Genomic DNA, 17,547 nt, shown 5'->3' with positions numbered 1-17,547 from the left:
ATCTGAAGACCTAATTTTTGATATTTTGGCTTATAAAGGCAGAATCGCTCCTGTCCCTCTCTCAGGGACCAGGGCGAAAATGATATTTGGTGCATCTTGGTTATTGACTTGTTTTATTTGTTTTCTGCAGGGTCGCCAGGGGATATGATCGAACGTGAATTGAAGATTTTGAAGATTTTGAAGATTTTGAAGACTCAAAAATGACAAGTTTTTAAGGTTTAAGGCCAAATCGCTCCTGTCCCTCATTGAAGGACCAGGGCGAAATGGTTTACTTAGATCATTTTGGGCCTTGGTTGATCGAACAGACAGAATAAGGACGCAATGAAGGATGAAATGAGCATAAAGGAGTATCCAGTCTTGGTCGTTGGCAATGAAAGATTGAACTTTTGGCCTAACAAGACAAGTTCGCTCCTGTCCCTCACCCAGGGACCAGAGCGATTTTCTTCAAACACACCTTCTTGGACATTTTTCGGATTTGGGCTCTTGTTCATAGCTTGTAGAACGATGATATCTTTCCCAGCAAAGGAGATTTGAGATGAAAATTGTAAAGATTTGACCTTTAAGACAAAAATCGCTCCTGTCCCTCACTGAAGGACCGGAGCTTGATTTTCAAATTTGCACTGTCCTTGCAGGACCAAGACAATTTTATGATTGGAAGAGATCAAGGAGGGCACGCTTTGTCCATTGAATATAATTTGAGTAGTCGACAGGTAAAGAAATACACCAAGTTGCAAAAGGGCGCTCCTGTCCCTTGTTGAAGGTCCAAGGCGATTTTCTAAAAAGTGCAATTTTCTTGCAAGGACGAAGCAAGTTTTGTGATTGAAACGAATAAAAGAAGGTATTTTTAGCCCGTTGAAGATAGTTTGGAAGCCTAACAAAGGACGGATGAGCTTGGGTTTGCAAAATCGCCCCTGTCCCTCACTGAAGGACCGGAGCTTGAGTTCCTAAATTGCATTGTCCTCACAAGATTTAAGTGATTTCGCGATTTGAGGAGGACAAGGAAAGTATGTTTTACTCGTTGAATATAACTTGAATGGACCACAATGAAGAAAATCAACCTAAGTAACTAAAGCGCTCCTATCCCTCACCCAGGGACCAGAGCGATTTTCTCAAGACACAAGTTTTTGGCAAAGGAAGAGCAAGTTTTACGTTTGGGATGAGTAAAGGAAGGCATAATCGCTCCATTGAAGATATTTTTGAAAGATTGCAAAACACAAGTGGATCCTAAATTGGCCAAGGCGCTCCTATCCCTCACCTAGGGACCAGGGCAAAAAATGCATTATCAAGTCTTCCCTTCCAAATTTGGTCGAATCCAGGCCAAGGCACATGATGACGATGATATTTGGAATGCTTCAAAGAAGAACAAAGTTGCAAAGACCACAAAAACTTGATGAAATTGGCTAAGGCGCTCCTGTCCCTCACCAAGGGACCAGAGCGAAATCTTCAAATTTGCCTTATTGCCTAACATTTTGGAGTGCTACTTTCGTTTGTAAGACTCAAGATGGATTAAGGAACAATGTTTTATGCCTTGAAGATATTTAGATATTGATATGATTAAGGATTTGTGCCATGGACTAAAGATCGCTCTTGTCCTTCACTGGAGGACCAGGGCGATTTCTATAAAATCAATCATTCCTTTCCAAAACCACGTCAAGGCGAGATTATGCAAAGTGAAAAATGTCCTTAGGAAGATAATGAACAAGGAATTAACCTCAAAATCGACAATTTTAAGCTCAAAAGCAAAAAATCGCTCCTGTCCTTCACTGAAGGACCAGGGCGAATATCCTTGGAAGAGCTCATTTGGTACTAGAGAAACGAGTTAGGCATGCATGGAACAAACGAGGAAAATCATTGATTGCCCTGCAACGTGAATTGGCGATTGGAAAAGACATGGGCCAAGGCCAAAATGCATGAGGCGCTCCTGTCCCTCTCCCAGGGACCAGAGCGATGTTGTTAATGTCCCTTATTCCTCCCATGCTGAGGGACCAGAGCGATGTTGTTAATGTCCCTTATTCCTCCCATGCTTAGGCGCCAATATTTCTTGAATCGTATTAAATGCTAAATCCGCTAAAACTTTGAAATATTTTTAATTAAAATTGGTATTTAATGAGTTCGCATAAGGCATTTAATAATTAATTTATCCTTTTAAAAAATCGAAATTTTAATTGCAAAGGCATTTAAATTAATTATTATTAAATTAAATGAAGGGAGTGCGCTTGGGGTATTATTTTAATATTTTTGTAAAGGTCGGCCTCCTCTTTTATTTAATTTTTATTTATTTTTTGCCTATTTTCCAAGTCGGCCTATGGGCAGTTGCGATGCATGAGCACCTATATAAGAAAGGTATTTTGGAGTATTTTAATCCATCATTCAATCATTGTTTAAATACGATTTGGAGAAGCAATAGAAGGAGCGAAATCTCATCCAAGAAGAAGTGCGAATTTTGATCCAAGAAGGAGTACGAGCTTTATTGGAGGTTAGAGTTGGAGCGAATTTTTCCTCAAGGCGTTGAAGACCCAAAGGGTGGTGAAGTTGATGAAGGAGGCGCATTTGCTAGAGGACTTCGATCTTCATTTTGTCTAGCGAATTTCTTATTTTTTGCATCGTTTTTTAGAGCTATTTCTCAAAGAGAGGTATGGGAAGATCTCCCTCATTCAAATTTTGAAATTTTGAATTTCCAATTGCATAGTCATATTTAGGAAATGATAATTCAAAGACTTATCATGAAGTTTCCTAAATTTTAAAACTTAAATCCAGTCTATATTTCTACGTTCCAAGGTATATTGCTCATTATGAAATGTTGTGTAGGTGTCAAGATGGCGACCCCAAAGGTAGGAGCATCCACTAGTTGTCCGGCCCTCATGAAGGAAGATCAAAGGAATGAAGAAATGGAGACCAACATCGCGTCAAAATGGAGCAACATTGGAGATACCAACTTGGGAAACTTCAGTGTGAAGAAGTTTCGAGAGGTCCCTTACATTGGAAAGCCGTCACCTGTCGCAAGGAGAATAATTGAAAGTGGCATTATCAAGGCGGCCGGCTTCCCTCCAGCAATCCAGTGCCATGAGCTGATGATCGAGTGTGCCCGCCATTACGACCCACAGTCAAGATCGATCGTGTCCAAGGAAGGAAACACTTTAGCTTATCTTTCAGAGGAGGCTATCAGTGAAGCTCTTCATCTACCAGAACATAAAGATATGATTTACAAAAGTTTGGAAGGAGCCCGATCCATGTACGAAGATGATCCAGACACTTGCTTGAGCATCATCAACAAGAATTGGTTACTCAAAAGTCGTCCTCGCCTGAGCAAGATTCCCAACACACCACATAGGATCGACTTCCAGGAGGAGTACAGAGATTTGATAACCTTACTCAATCGAGTTACAGGGGCTCCTCAAGCCTTCTATTTTGAGAAGTGGATGTTCTTCTTCATCCAAGTGATAGTTCAAGGAAAAGGAACAATTCATTGGGCTAGAATTATTAGCCATTGCTTGGACGTGCAGTTGAGAAGACTGAAGGCTACTAAATCCTTCCACATGAGCTCGTACATCATGTATGCCTTGATCAGGAGTTTTGAATATGCAGGACTACCTCACAGAGGAGTGATTGGAAGAGGACCTGGAGAAGTGAGAGTTTGTGATTCTTATGTTCATTTGCATCATCCACCAGGAAGTAACTACAAGTTAGTCAATGATACCTTCACGATGAACATCACCAGGACACTGCAAGGCGGGATTCACAATCGGCTATCTCAAGAGGCACAAGAACTTGTAAAGAGGTATGGTGCTTGGTTTATCCAATTCCAGAAGTTTACATATATTAGAGTTCATGGGTGTCCTTCACCTCCATATATGTTGCCAAGATATCCGACAGACCGGATAGTATTACTTGAGGTGACTAGGCAGTTGGCAGCTTATGCAAAGGCATTCAGACACAGGCATGGAAATGGAATTCCTGTACCTATCATACTAAGAAATTCAGTAGAGGTATGTCCTAATGCTCCAGCTTTAGATGATGCAGAAAGAGAGTTGGCCTTATATTCATTTTCATTCTTTTCATTAAGGGAGAATTTTGATCCTCATGGGTATATAGAGGAGACAGTTGGTAGAAAGTACAAGCATGAATGTCAAGTAGAGGACTTTTGGATGAATCTCTCAGATGATTTAGAAGTGAAAAGAAAGATGCATTCCAGATTGCCTTTGGATTTCATCAGGAAATGCAAAGTTTACAGAGTGGCCAATCAAACTCAGGACAGTGGCAGGCACCTCCAGTCATCTTATGATAGAGATGACAAGGCAGTAAAGATAGATTGGAACGAACTGGAGGTTGTGGACTTAAAAACTTTGATGGCTCCAGTTTTGTCCTTTACTCGCAGTTGGGTTGATGTGCAACATCAAAAGTTGAGAGAGCAGAATATACCTATGACTTTTACTTTGGAGGAAAGATCGACAGAAGGAGGAGCAAGTGCAAGTGAAGGCAATCCTCATCCTAGAAGCACAAGCGAAGGCAATCCTCACCCCAGAAGCGTAAGTGAAGGCAATCCTCATCCTAGAGGTGCAAAGAGGAAGGAAAGACCTGAGAAAAGAGAATCTTCCAAGAAGAAGCAAGAGGCCAATCGAGATTGCTCATCCGGCACATCTTCTCGACAAGAGAAGAGGACACTTGAAGTGGAGGAATCTATGGAATCAATGGTCCAGAATGATAAACATAAAGAAGGACAGGCATCTCAACGTTCATCAAGTCAATCTCCCTAGGTCAATGAGCTACATGAAGACAAGAATGATGATGAAGCGACATCTCCTCTCTGGAAAGAAGAACCATTGCCTAAAGAGATACAAGTTAGAGAGACAAGGTCCGCCATTCCAGATTGGTTGAAGGAGAGACTAACAAGGGTGATTGTGATCGAAGACGAAGATAATGTGATTGATTTAGATAGCCTTGTTGGAAATTCTCAGGGAGTAACAGAAAAGAGGAAGGCCACCAGAATGTCCAAGATGATCAGAGATGAGACAGGGTTCAGGAAGTTGCAGATAGCTACACCGGCAGTGGACAAGTACGAGGGTGAAATCCTTGCAGAAGAATATGATGTAGAAACCGTTGAGCTTGGTCCACTCACCACTAAGCAAGCAATGGATGAGGCAACTGATTCATTTGAGGCACTTAAAGATAAACTTAAGGAAGAAATGGAAAAGAGTAGAAAACTTGAGAGAGAGGTCGGTGCTTGGAGAGGCTACTTTAGCCACCTCAGTCAGCCTTTGGGATGTCAGGATCCAGCAGTATCTCCTGTGCAAGCACTTCCCCTTGAATCAGTTGGTGAGGCAGAGAGAGTTAAGAGCTTGGTCCAGCTTATGAGCTCTTGGATTGACAAATCCCATACAGTTGCCGTTGAGTTTGCAACAAGAATGATGCAGACCATTCATCGGGCTATCCAGGTCCTTGAGATCATCCACAACCTAATGATAACAGTAGCCGCCTTTGCTCATACTAAAGATGTTATCATTCCTGTTCTTCAAGTAATCAGGCAAACACCAAGGAAGACCTTGGCACAAGAAAAGATAATGGATGGAGGAGCTCATAATTTACTCCAGTGGTCTACTTTACTCCAGATGAAGGAAGTTCTTTTCGAAGACACCAGTGCCAAATGCAATCAAGTGGAGGAGGTCATCCATCCAATCCAGGACAAGGTGTTTGGGGTTTTATGTACTATTCTTGGCAGAAGAATCGAAGTTGAGACAGATGTGGATCTTCAAGAGTTGGAAGAAAGGGTCAAGGTCATCTTTTGCAAGGATGAGAACGTTATTACAGATAAGCAAAGAGATCAAATGTTTGCTACTATGCTCCTGATTGAGAAAATCAAGGAACTCGAACCTGAATGGGATGCAACTCTTCTCAAGGCCTTTGATCAGATTATTCACTTAGAGGAACGAATGAGGAATCTTCCCGAGATTCCTATGGCTGAGATTGAAGGAATCGTGTCTAGATTCATTGCATATGCTAAAAAGGAGCATTGGAAAGGGAATAAGGTTCTAGAAGAGAGGTTGTTATAGATGACGTGGCACCTTAATTGTCATTGGTCTATGTTTCCTAGATTTTTGTGCCAAATTAAATATTTGGCTATGCATTTAATATTGTTCAATAAAAAGGGAACTTTTGTAATAAAACCCTAATTAGGGTTTAGGTGTCAGAATCTCAGCCGTTGATATTCTTTTGATCTGGGCCGTTCATTGTAATTGAGGATGCTATATATACCCTCATTCACTTTCATTTTGTTATTAGAAAATAGAGAGCAATAAGAAATAGTTAGAAGTTTAGAGCTTTTGGAGAGAAGAAAGTTATTTTGTAGCAAGATTGAGTTTTGAAAAAAGAATTTCAAGCAATTGTTGTCTATTTTGGCTTTGAGATCAATAAAATATTGAAGTTATGGTGTTTTATTGCAATTCTTGTGGCTATCTTCATGGTTGTTTGTTTTCTTGAATCATTCTCAGTCGAAGTAGTATTTAAGTTTGAAGGACTAAGTGTTGGGCTTGATCTTTGGTGAGATTCACGTTCCAAACCACTAGCTTCTTACTGATTGTAGGAACGCCTTGTGTGGTCAACTGGAGAGACTTGAATTACTTAAACCTTCAATCGTCATTCAGCCTTGGATATGTGCCTTTGTGGTAGTGTCTATGATCCTTGATGAATTGAAAAATCATTTGTTACCTTAGAAGATCGCATCAATTTCGGTTGGGTTGTTATTTCATGGCAATATTGAAATTGGTAGAATCTTGCCAAGTCTAGCCTACATTGGGTCATTCTTAGGATTAGATTAGAATTTATCCCTTGCAAACCCTACCTTTTGATCTTTTTGAGAACTTGTTAGTTTTAGGAAATCTTGTTCCTGCAACTCGGAGGACGTAAGGCCCCCTGATGAAATAGCATTCACAACGACCACTGGTGCTTATCCACACGTAGAGACCCTACATAAAAGAACATTGGAGTCACCCAGATTGATCCTTTTTTGCGACATCTTCAGCAATCAGAGGCTTTATTCAAGAGAGGATAAGGTACCCTTGGGTATTTTATTCTGTGTATGATTATGTACAAAATACACGTCAACAATACCCTAAAAGTGACTTCTAAAACATAATCTTGGCTTATTTCTCCTCATTTGTGTTGCAAACAAAAGTTTTTTGACAGCAAGTTGAAGAAATGGTGAACAAAGTTTGGCTTCCAAGATCAAATACGAGGAGTTGAAGACTGATTTTTGAAGCTTCAACAAGTGTTGCAACATCATTTCCATACATTTGCAAGCTCCCATTGGCTACAAGAGGTAGGTTTTTTAACATTTTTTTCCAGCTATTTTTGTTTCACAAATTGTCAAACATGAAACATTAATTGTTTTTCATTATTTTGTTTTTGTTTTTGAATATGTTTATGTTATTTCTTGCCATAGGAACTAGAATGGCATCTACCTCTTCTTCCGTTGGCAATGAACAAACAATTACAAAACAAAGAAATGATCTGAATTCTCCCTTATGGAAGTATGTTGACATTTTAAACCAACTTCCAGGAGGCGGGGGATTTTGTTGGAGATGCCAAGGATGTGGTATTGAACGTAATAGTTCATATTATCGAATGGTAGGCCATTAGTGTGGAATAAAAGGAAGAGGCATCAAAAAATGTCCTAGAAAAGATGGTAAACCTATACCAGATGAGACAGTGATGAAATATTTTAAGGAGCACGAGGAGGCAAAATAGAGAGAAGCCTGTAGATTGAATCAAACCGCAGCAAAGAAAACAAGGGGAATGCAAGCCCCATCTAATCCAGATGTTGTAGTACAAGACCACCCCTTCTTTTCCACAAATGAACCTGAAAATGAACCACCCTTGACACGCAAAAGAACAAAGGGGCCTTTAGAAACCGCATTTCAAAATGAGAGTAGAGACATTGCTGACCAAGATATAAAAAGGTGCATTTGTGCAAATGGGTTGGCTTTCAATGTTGTTCGCTCCCATATTGGAAGCAAATGATAAAAAGTGTTAATGAAGCTCCAAGAGGGTATAAGGACCAAGGTTATGAGAAGGTACGTGGAACATTATTGGACAAAGAGGTGAAGAGGGCTGAAGATGCATTGAAACCCATAAGGGATTCATGGGCTAAGACAGGTGTAACAATTGTTTCAGATGGGTGGAAAGATGCTAAAAATCGTCCATTGATCAATGTCATAGCGGTGTCCCCTAAAGGGGCAATGTTTTTGAAAGCTGTGGATTGTGAGGGCCAAGTAAAAGATGGCCAATTTATTGCAAAAATTCTCATCTCTGCCATTGAGTCAGTGGGACCCCGCAATGTTGTCCAAGTCATAACAGACAATGCAAGAAATTGTAGAGCTGCTGGTTTGTTGGTTGAGGAACACTATGATCATATCTTTTGGACACCTTGTGCGGTCCATTCGCTCAATCTTATGCTACAAAGGATTGGGACTAAAATAAAATGGATCAGAGATGTGTATGCAAAGGCTGAGGACATCCAGATGTTCATCACAAACCACCACATGTCTCAAGGGATTTTTAGATCCTTTTCGAATTTGGAGCTATTGAAGGTAAGTGAAATAGTAATTTAATTTTACATTTTCTGATTTTTTTAGTTTCAATGTTCATAATATCATTGTGTAAGCTATATTGTGTATTCTTCTTTAAAGTTTGGCTTTATTTTTTAATCATTTTGGCATTAATTTGTGTTATAGGTTGCTAAGACCCGTTTTGCATCAAACACAATCATCTTAAGACGACTTGTGAAAGTTAGAGTAGCACTATGCAATATGGTGATCAACAACAATTTGACTGTATGGAAGCAGAGTAGCAGTGAGAGGGCAGAAAAAATTAGGGAGAGAATATTGAATGAGAAATGGTGGGATCTTGTTACATATCTCCTAAGTATCACTGAGCCCATTATGAGTATGATTCGCTATACCGACATGGATAGGCCTTGAATTGGTGAGATTTATGATGGCATTGACTCAATGCTTGAAAAAATAAAGTACACTATAAATGCAAAAGAGAATGACCCCAAGGAGAAATTCTTCAAAGAAGTGAAAGCAATTATTGTAGAAAGGTGGAATAAGATGACCACTCCTTTGCATCTTCTTGCCTATGCCTTGACACCAAAGTACTATAGCAATCAGTTTCTTGATAAACCGGGAAGGATTCCACCATGGAGAGATCTAGAAGTATCTGATGGGTACAAGGCATCATTTCTTAGACTATATCCTGATGATGATTTGTGAGATAATGTTACAAATGAGTTCATAGAATTCGCAAATGGGAATGGTCTAAGTGTTGAGGCACTTCGTCATAGATCCAAGAAGGGTGCTCATAGCTGGTGGTACTTCCATGGTGCATGCTTCCAACACCTACAACCCCCCGCTGTAAAAGTTTTATCACAAGTTTAATTAATTAAAATTTATCACAAGTTTATTTATAGTTTACTTTGTCTTCATAGGTTGCTAGTAATTTTTTATTTTAATTTTATTAATGTATAACTTTAATTGTTTACTTTGTCTTCATAGGTTGCTAGTTCATCTTCTTCAGAAAGAAATTGGAGCACATACTCTTTCATCCACTCAATAAAGCGCAATAGGTTGCTATCAAAAAGAGCGGAGAATTTAGTATATGTGCATTCCAACCTACGTCTTCTTTCACACAAACAAAGTGACTACACACAAGGGGAAACGAAGATGTGGGATATAGAGCCAGAGCATACTGATTTGGATGCTCCCGCTTCTCAGCTTCTTGCATTGACACTTGATGACTTGGAGGGCGAGCAAACTTATAGTGCAAGTGCAAGTGGCATTGGCTCATCTAATGTCAATGTCAATGATGATGATGAGGAGGAGGAGGAGGATGAATTAGCTGATCCATTTGATGATTAAACTTTATATTGTTGAAAGTTGAAACAATGATACTTGAATATTTGTCATTTTGATATTAAACTTGATGTATATGATGCTATTATGGTATGATCATGATGCTATGATTACAAGTTTATGTTTGTTTTGTTGTTTATATGATGCTATGTGACATGCTAATCTTAATTCATGCTTACAGGCTGCACAAATATTAATATATATATAATTTACCAGTTTTTGTACTAACGAACCCAAACCCCTTTTCAAAATTTTGCCGTACTGGTTCTTTGAACCCGAACCGGAACCGGCAAGCTAGGTATAAATCAAATCAACAACATTTTATCATACAAAGGTCAAAAGTATTAAGGTTTCACACTTCTTCATTGTGAAAACATTTTGTTTTTCAAATTCAGTTTGGGACATTACATCCCTCTGCCCTCTTGTCTATATTTGACAACTCATGGACAACTGAACTTGCTTCTAATTCTCCTCAAAGCAAAAGTCAACACCATCCTCTCATACCAAAACACATCCTAAACACCTATATTTATACTGTTTTGAACAATAGAGATTTTCTCTAGGCCCAAGGAGAAACCTTTGAAAGTTGGATGTGCAAATGACACTATTTCATTTTGAATTTGGATTTGCACAATTAGGGGTCACTTCTACAAGTGTTGTATTGATCCTATAGATGCAAATTTGCCAATGCAGTTTAGATCTCTATGAACACAAAAGTAAAGAAAACCCATGGAAATGAACCTATACTTTCTGCAACTCCAATTTTTCGGTCACCTATTCTGATCTTTTTTTCATTTCCAAATCCATCTTATTTTTCTAAATTTAATTACCTAATCCTTATGGATCAATTATGAATGCATTTTACAGATGAGTTGACTTGATTAATAAATTTTATGAATATTGTATAACCACACACAATCGAAAAGATGACACCTTAGTAAATAAAATGTCATTATAAAAAAGCACCAGGAATGATCCCATACTGAAATGGCATACTAAGAGGTTTTGTTCATAAGGACAGTCTGCATGAGCCATGAATACTCATTAAATGGACTACAAAATGATTAAGATAGCTTGAAATTCTATGCTTGTTTCATATAGATTAGTACTAGGTTTCGAAAATATGCTAGTTTGCATTATTCTAAGGCAATAAATCTACTGCTGTATGTGGACTCTTAAAAGTGATTGGAAATCTTACCTTATGATCCACTGTTAATTGAATTGCTTGACCTCCTCGTGAAAGAACAACACGAGCATCACCAACATTTGCTGCAACCAAGATATCTCGACTACCTGAAATTCTCACATCCAGTTAACAAAATTCTTGCAAACAACTTTCATCCCTGCCGCTTTATTTGTAAAAATACCATTTTATTGCCATAGAGAAATACTATGATCAAATATTAGTTTTTTCTAATAATCAAAAGGATAGACCTTGCAAGGTTTTCAAAACAATGGTGGCTGCTGTGGCTCCACATCTTGATCCCCCCAGTCCCCTCTCTCTCAATGCTCCAAAGAGTCCCTTTGGTTGAGCCTAAGTAAGATAAGAGCATTGGTAAATTCATTTTAAAGAATATTTCATAGCAGCATGAGTTAGTAAAGCATTAATTTTTAAGTTAAAAGGGCTGTGGAATTCATAATTTTTGATAAAATCAGCTTGAGGCCACATAATTTCATACCAGAGCTAATTGGTCGGCTTCTAGGTAAGCAGCAGCTGTTGCCTTCACTAGATCAGGTTCTGTGCTTTCTCAGTTATTCAAATATTATCAGAGGTCTAATTTTTATCTCAAGAAATGAACTTAAGAAATCTAGTTGTCATAACGTTGTTAGTGAAAAAAGCTATAGTTGTAACTTGTACATACACAAGTATCTAGAGATCAGAACTTGAACAATAAAGAATCAATTAAAAAATCAGTTTGTAGTTTAAGAAAATATTTAGATTATATTAAATATCCTAAATTTAAGAAAGAAATAAATTATATTAATGTCCATGGATAACCAAAGGTAGGTCAATGGGATTCAATTTATAGGATACTGTTTTTTTTTTTTACAAGCATGAAGATTTATGATTGTACATCAAATTTGTGATAAGTTGTTCTGATGGAAAAGCAACACGATTAATTCATATATAAGAGAGATTAGGTTTCCACGGTCTATTAAGATTGCTTCTTAATTTCTAGATTCCCCTGTGTAGGCTTTTGTTTGAATCAATGTTTTGGATCACACTCAATGATCTATTATCCTACAACTCTCTCATTCTGATGATGGATCATTGGGTGTGATCTAAAATGTTGATGCAAACAAAAGTCTACATAGGGGAATCCAGAAACTAAGCAGTAATTCATATATTTTAGTTTCTTTCATTCTGCTTCATACCTAGATTATTGAAGCATAACAAAGCAAATTTAGGATTCTTTAAACATATGTACAAATGTAGAACTAGTTTTTATTCTTGGCTTTCTCTGTAGAAAAGATAAATTTATATTTCCAGTTTGGACCTGGGTCATTAAGATTGTACAAAATATAGGTGAGATACTCTAAACATTCTAACAGTCTTACAATGCAAAGAGAGGCAAGGTATTATGGCCGATGATAAAAACCTAACATGCAGAAAGGACAGAATATACTATATAATTGACAAACAAAACACAGTCATCAGCACCCATGTTCAGCCTTACACAAGCAATTTTGAACTTGAATCAAAGAATCTGTATGCCCTGTACTGCAAGTTGTATCGTTCACCCTATCACCCTTTTTAGAGTGCTTTTCATGATGACAAGAATTTTGCAATGACATAGTATGGAGCAATAAATCTGAAATATGACCATCCTTTTCATATAGCTGTAATCAAAGTGATCACCATTTCCAGAAATGAAAATTGTTGAGTTATCCTCAACACTTCCATCCTTGTGATTTAAAATTCCCAAGTTAGGATCGAACAAAATATTCTGCTCAATGCATGCTAATCCACATAGCTACTATGAAAATCAATCACATATGACAATAAATCACCACAATTTGCTTGCAAATATGATTCAAACAAAGACAATTAACAAGCCCAAATGCAATCCTTCAGTAGAATTGCCTCAAAGAATATGTGTGTCTTCCTCCCCAATCTCCAACATCAAGGATTTTTGTCCTCGAATGCTTCAATTTCCAAAATGGAAGGAATAATAAAATGACAAAATAAAAAATGATAATATAGGATGATTTTAGTGAGCCTTGACATTTCTTTTCTAGGTGCCTTCTTTGTTCCCACTATTTTAATTTTATTTATTTTGATTCTCCCTCCAAGTATTTCAAAGAATTTCAAATTACATTCAAATGATCCTTTTTGAATTACATTTTGAATAAAGTATTAAAAGCACTTTTTAATATTACATAGGACCTAGAATAATATTGAAGTTGCCCATTTAAAAATAAAGTGATTAGGACCACTTAAAGTATTATTACCATTTTCCTTAGTCTATGGGGATAAAAAATGCTACGGGTCTTCAATTGTTTCCTTTAGTTTAAAAAGGGGAGATGACATTCTAGTTATATGTATTAGTAATTTAGTCTATTCAATCTATACTTGTATTATTTAGTCTCTCTATTTAGTTGAACAATGCAAGCGTGTAGCTTTAGGGATCTCTTTCAATCAAAACCTCCAAAACTAATTTATCTAGTGCCAATGGTCTTAATTTCCTTGTGCTCTAGATTAAGAAAAAAATAAGATAGGCTTTTATTTATTTTGCTTGTCTTGTGTAATGTCCACTTTTTGGGATGATATGGTTTATGATTGGATTAGCCTATTATTGGCCCTCGTAGGCTAAGACAGACAGTTAGAGGATCCTAGTTGGCGGTGCAGGAGGCTTATTTCCATTCCGGAGGTCAGAAGTGTTCAAGATTACCTTTCGTTTGGTTCAATTTGGCCTTCGTTTGACTCTGTTTCACACACTTACTATTTATAGTAAGTTAGTATGTGATCGAGAGGGACCCTTACTATTTTTAGTAAGGCAGCTTGATGTGTAGTGGGAACAATGGTTGACCTCCAGGTTCAGACGGAACAGAGAGATAATGAGTAATCAATGAGATATTAAAATCATAATGGCATTTAATGATATTATTTGTTAATGATTATATTATAAAGTTATTTTTTAACTTTATAAAATGTCATTAAGAATGGGGTCATTATAACATTAAATGACTTCATAAAATAACCATATAAAGTCATTTTAACTAATAAAGCTCTCTAGCTTGTTCGAGAAGCTACTTCATAAGGAGAAATTAAAAGTAAACGAGGATTTATCCCACATTGAGCGTGGAGACTGATTTGGAGTTTGAGGAGTCTTTATAAACAAACCTTGTCAAACACTTGTCTTGCAAAGTATGTACTTGTTGTTCTTCTTTCAGTTTGTTTGGGTTTGTTCTGATGATTGCTAAAGTCCAACAAGTCATCACAACAGGGTCAGATTTAGACAAGGGACACTACAGTGGTATCAAAGCAGTTTCCTTCCATCTTGTTCGACTTGGAATTACATATTCGGAGAACTCACATTGCATCATTTGAGTGACCAACACACATAAGTTTCAATTATAGGTTACTACAGTATTGTAGGAAAATCCAAGAAAGAGATTGAACAGGATGCCATCACGATAAGGGAAAGATGTGAATGGGAAGCTCTTCGACTCTTTGAGGGCTATCACAGTTTGCCAGATAAATTTAAAGGACAGTACTCTCTTCATGATTATCTGAACTTGTTTGTCGCCTATAGGCCAAAAGAGATTGGGTTGGTAAAGTATATTAGGAGGGTGTATAAGGAGAAAATTTCATGTAAAGGGGCAAAATTCAATCATGGGTACAGAGTGAACTGGTATGGTATAACTACTAAATCAGCTTATGAGGATGCATCTACATCTAAACTCAATGACCAGGTTACAGGAACTCCCATCATGAGCAAGAATGAAATGAGAAGACAAGGTCTATGCTCAACTTGCAAAAGTTATCGAGGCCCTAACAACCAATGCACAGATAATAAGGTAAAGGATCTTGAGGAAGACATTGGATGCATTGAAGAGGAAGCCATGAAAGAAGCAGATTTGGAGATGCACTTGTTGCATGAAGATGATGGGATTTATGAGTCACATCATTTGGAAGGACAAAGAGGATCCCATGATGAAGCCTTTAAGATAAAGGAGACTTATACACATGCTGATTTACATTGCAGCCAAACTATTGAGCTTAATCATGATGTAGATGTATTAGTAAATGATGAGTACATGGGCACGCAACTTGGAAGCGACAAAGATGAGGAATGTGCAGACGATACAAGCTGTAACAGTTCTGATTTTTGTAGCAGCAGTCAGAACTCTGTGCAGTATCATGAGGTAACCGTCATTCCATGTGTGAAAGATGGTGTATGGAGTTCCCTAGTGTTGACACTCAAGATTTGGGTGTTAGAAATGAAATATATGATGCAAATTCATGCCACAGCAAGTCTGATTTTGAAAATCAGACTGCGGAAAATAAATCAGAAAATTCATTGGTTAGCAATGAATCCCAGGATCGTCACTTGGATGGATTAGCACATGACTAGTGGCATGCCAACATGCTTATTCTCCAGCATAATCTTATTACCACCTACCAGAAGTTTACTGACAGGAAGATAGAGCATGAGATTATTTAGGATGAGTGTGAGATGATCCAAGATGAGTTCGTGTATGCACATGACTCTAGGGTGTACAGAATTGTATGATTTAGATCAGCATGGAGGTAGTGTTCACTTTGTGAACAATCCCTTTTTTGAGGCAAATGCTAAAATATCTTATGATAATCCTCTATTTGAGTTAGATGTTGACCACTCTTTTGACCCCAGTCCTAAGATGAGCAATGATCATAGTGTTTGGGATCCTTCCAGTGCATCGGGATTTTAGACAGAACTCACTAAGGAGTTTTCAAGTGTTTACACAGTGAGGACCACCTACAGTTTTACTTTTGATCCTCATGTGAGTGACCCCTTTCGGATGCATAGTTCAATTGTGCATGTGTTAGATAGCGTGTATGACAATTCACCTTGCGCAGTTTTGGGAAGTAAACTTTGTTAGCCTTCTGAGTTGCCTCCCTTTGAGTTGTCTCCTCCTACGACACCAGTTGTTAGTATTGATTTGGTTCAATAGGTACTGTCAGTTATTCTGATGTTGGTGTTAGAGGATTTAGTTGAAATCAGCAGGGACATCACACAGTTCTTCCCTTGGGACTTGGGTGGACTAGTGCGTTATTTTGTTTCTGAGATTGCTTGGGGACAAGCAATTTTAGGGACGGTGGACTGTAATGTCCCCTTTTTGGGATGATATGGGTTATGATTGGATTAGCCTATTATTGGCCCTCATAGGCTAAGACAGACGGTTAAAGGATCCCAGTTGGCAGTGTAGGAGGCTTATTTCCATTCCAGAGGTTGGAAGTGTTCAAAATTGCTCTTCATTTGGTTCAATTTGGCCTTCGTTTGACTCTATTTCACACACTTACTATTTATAGTAAGTTACTATTTGATTGAGAGAGAACCTTACTATTTTTCGTATGGCAGTTGGATGCGTAGTGGGAACAATGGTTGACCTCCAAGTTCAGACGGAACAAAGAGATAATGAGTAATCAAAGAGATATTAAAATTATAATGGCATTTAATGATATTATTTATTAATGAATATATTATAAAGTTATTATTTAACTTTATAAAATATCATTAAGAGTGGGGTCATTATAACACTAAGTGACTTTGTAAAATGACAATATAAAGTCATTTTAATTAATAAAGCTCTCCAACTTGTTCAAGAAGCTACTTCCTAAGGAGGATTAATCCCACATTGAGCGTGGAGATTGATTTGGAGTTTGAGGAGTCTTTATAAACAAACCTTGTCTTCCTTCAAGAGCATGTTATGAGAATATTATATTGAAGCAATTTATCTTGTTGCTGATATTCAGTGACTGGATCATTTTGAGGACGAAACCCCTTGGAAGTTGAAGGTTAGATGCAAACCCAAACCTTCTAAGCAAAGTGGATTTATATCAAAGTCGACCATTGAGCTTAATTAGTGAAGTTTCTGAAGTTTGCCATCAACGTTTTGAAGAATACTTGTTGCACATTGAAGACTTAAAAGGTATTCACTATTAAAAAGAATATTGCTGCTGCTGTGCCTTAATTCCTTTGGCACGTGGGACTCATGCTGCTCATTAGTGTGGCGTTTTTACTTCAAGAAAAGTCAAGGGTATGAAGGTATATCATTAATGATGATTTTATGGTAGTGCTCGTTAACCACAGGCAAACATCAGATCTATTCCCTTCCCAACCATAGACGATAAGCTCTTATCGTCACCCCCGAGCACTCTACATGTCCTTCATGTTATTTAATTCATCTCTATTGATGCAATCCTGACCTTGCATATATATGAATCAATACCTCCTAATAGACCTCAAGTCGGCCATATACTTTTGGCACCAAGGATAGGGTCAGAAATATATATTACAAGTTACATATGAGTCTCCGTTAGTTGCAAGTTACATTTAACTTAATTATAAGTTACACACAAGTGGTTTTCTCAATTAGCGCTTGCCCCAAATTAGACTCATACAACTGAGATATCCAAATGCCAAGGCCGAAAGGC

General features: G+C 37.7%; 1 protein-coding gene across 1 annotated transcript in view; it reads right to left on the bottom strand.

Moving 5' to 3' along the window:
• The window catches only part of LOC131068766 (probable protein phosphatase 2C 11), a 146,100-nt gene that overhangs the window by 19,381 nt on the left and 109,172 nt on the right, over positions 1–17,547 (bottom strand). The window contains exons 6-8 of the mRNA XM_058004026.1: positions 11,585–11,643; positions 11,340–11,439; positions 11,104–11,198 (exon numbers count right to left, since the gene is read on the bottom strand). Coding sequence (XP_057860009.1) covers positions 11,104–11,198; positions 11,340–11,439; positions 11,585–11,643 — 254 coding nt within the window. The remainder of the gene's footprint in view (positions 1–11,103; positions 11,199–11,339; positions 11,440–11,584; positions 11,644–17,547) is intronic.

Source organism: Cryptomeria japonica, chromosome 11 (assembly GCF_030272615.1).
Source record: "Cryptomeria japonica chromosome 11, Sugi_1.0, whole genome shotgun sequence".
NCBI classification, from domain to species: domain Eukaryota; kingdom Viridiplantae; phylum Streptophyta; class Pinopsida; order Cupressales; family Cupressaceae; genus Cryptomeria; species Cryptomeria japonica.
Note: the sequence above shows the minus strand (reverse complement) of the source record. Positions and strands in the feature narration are given on the sequence as shown.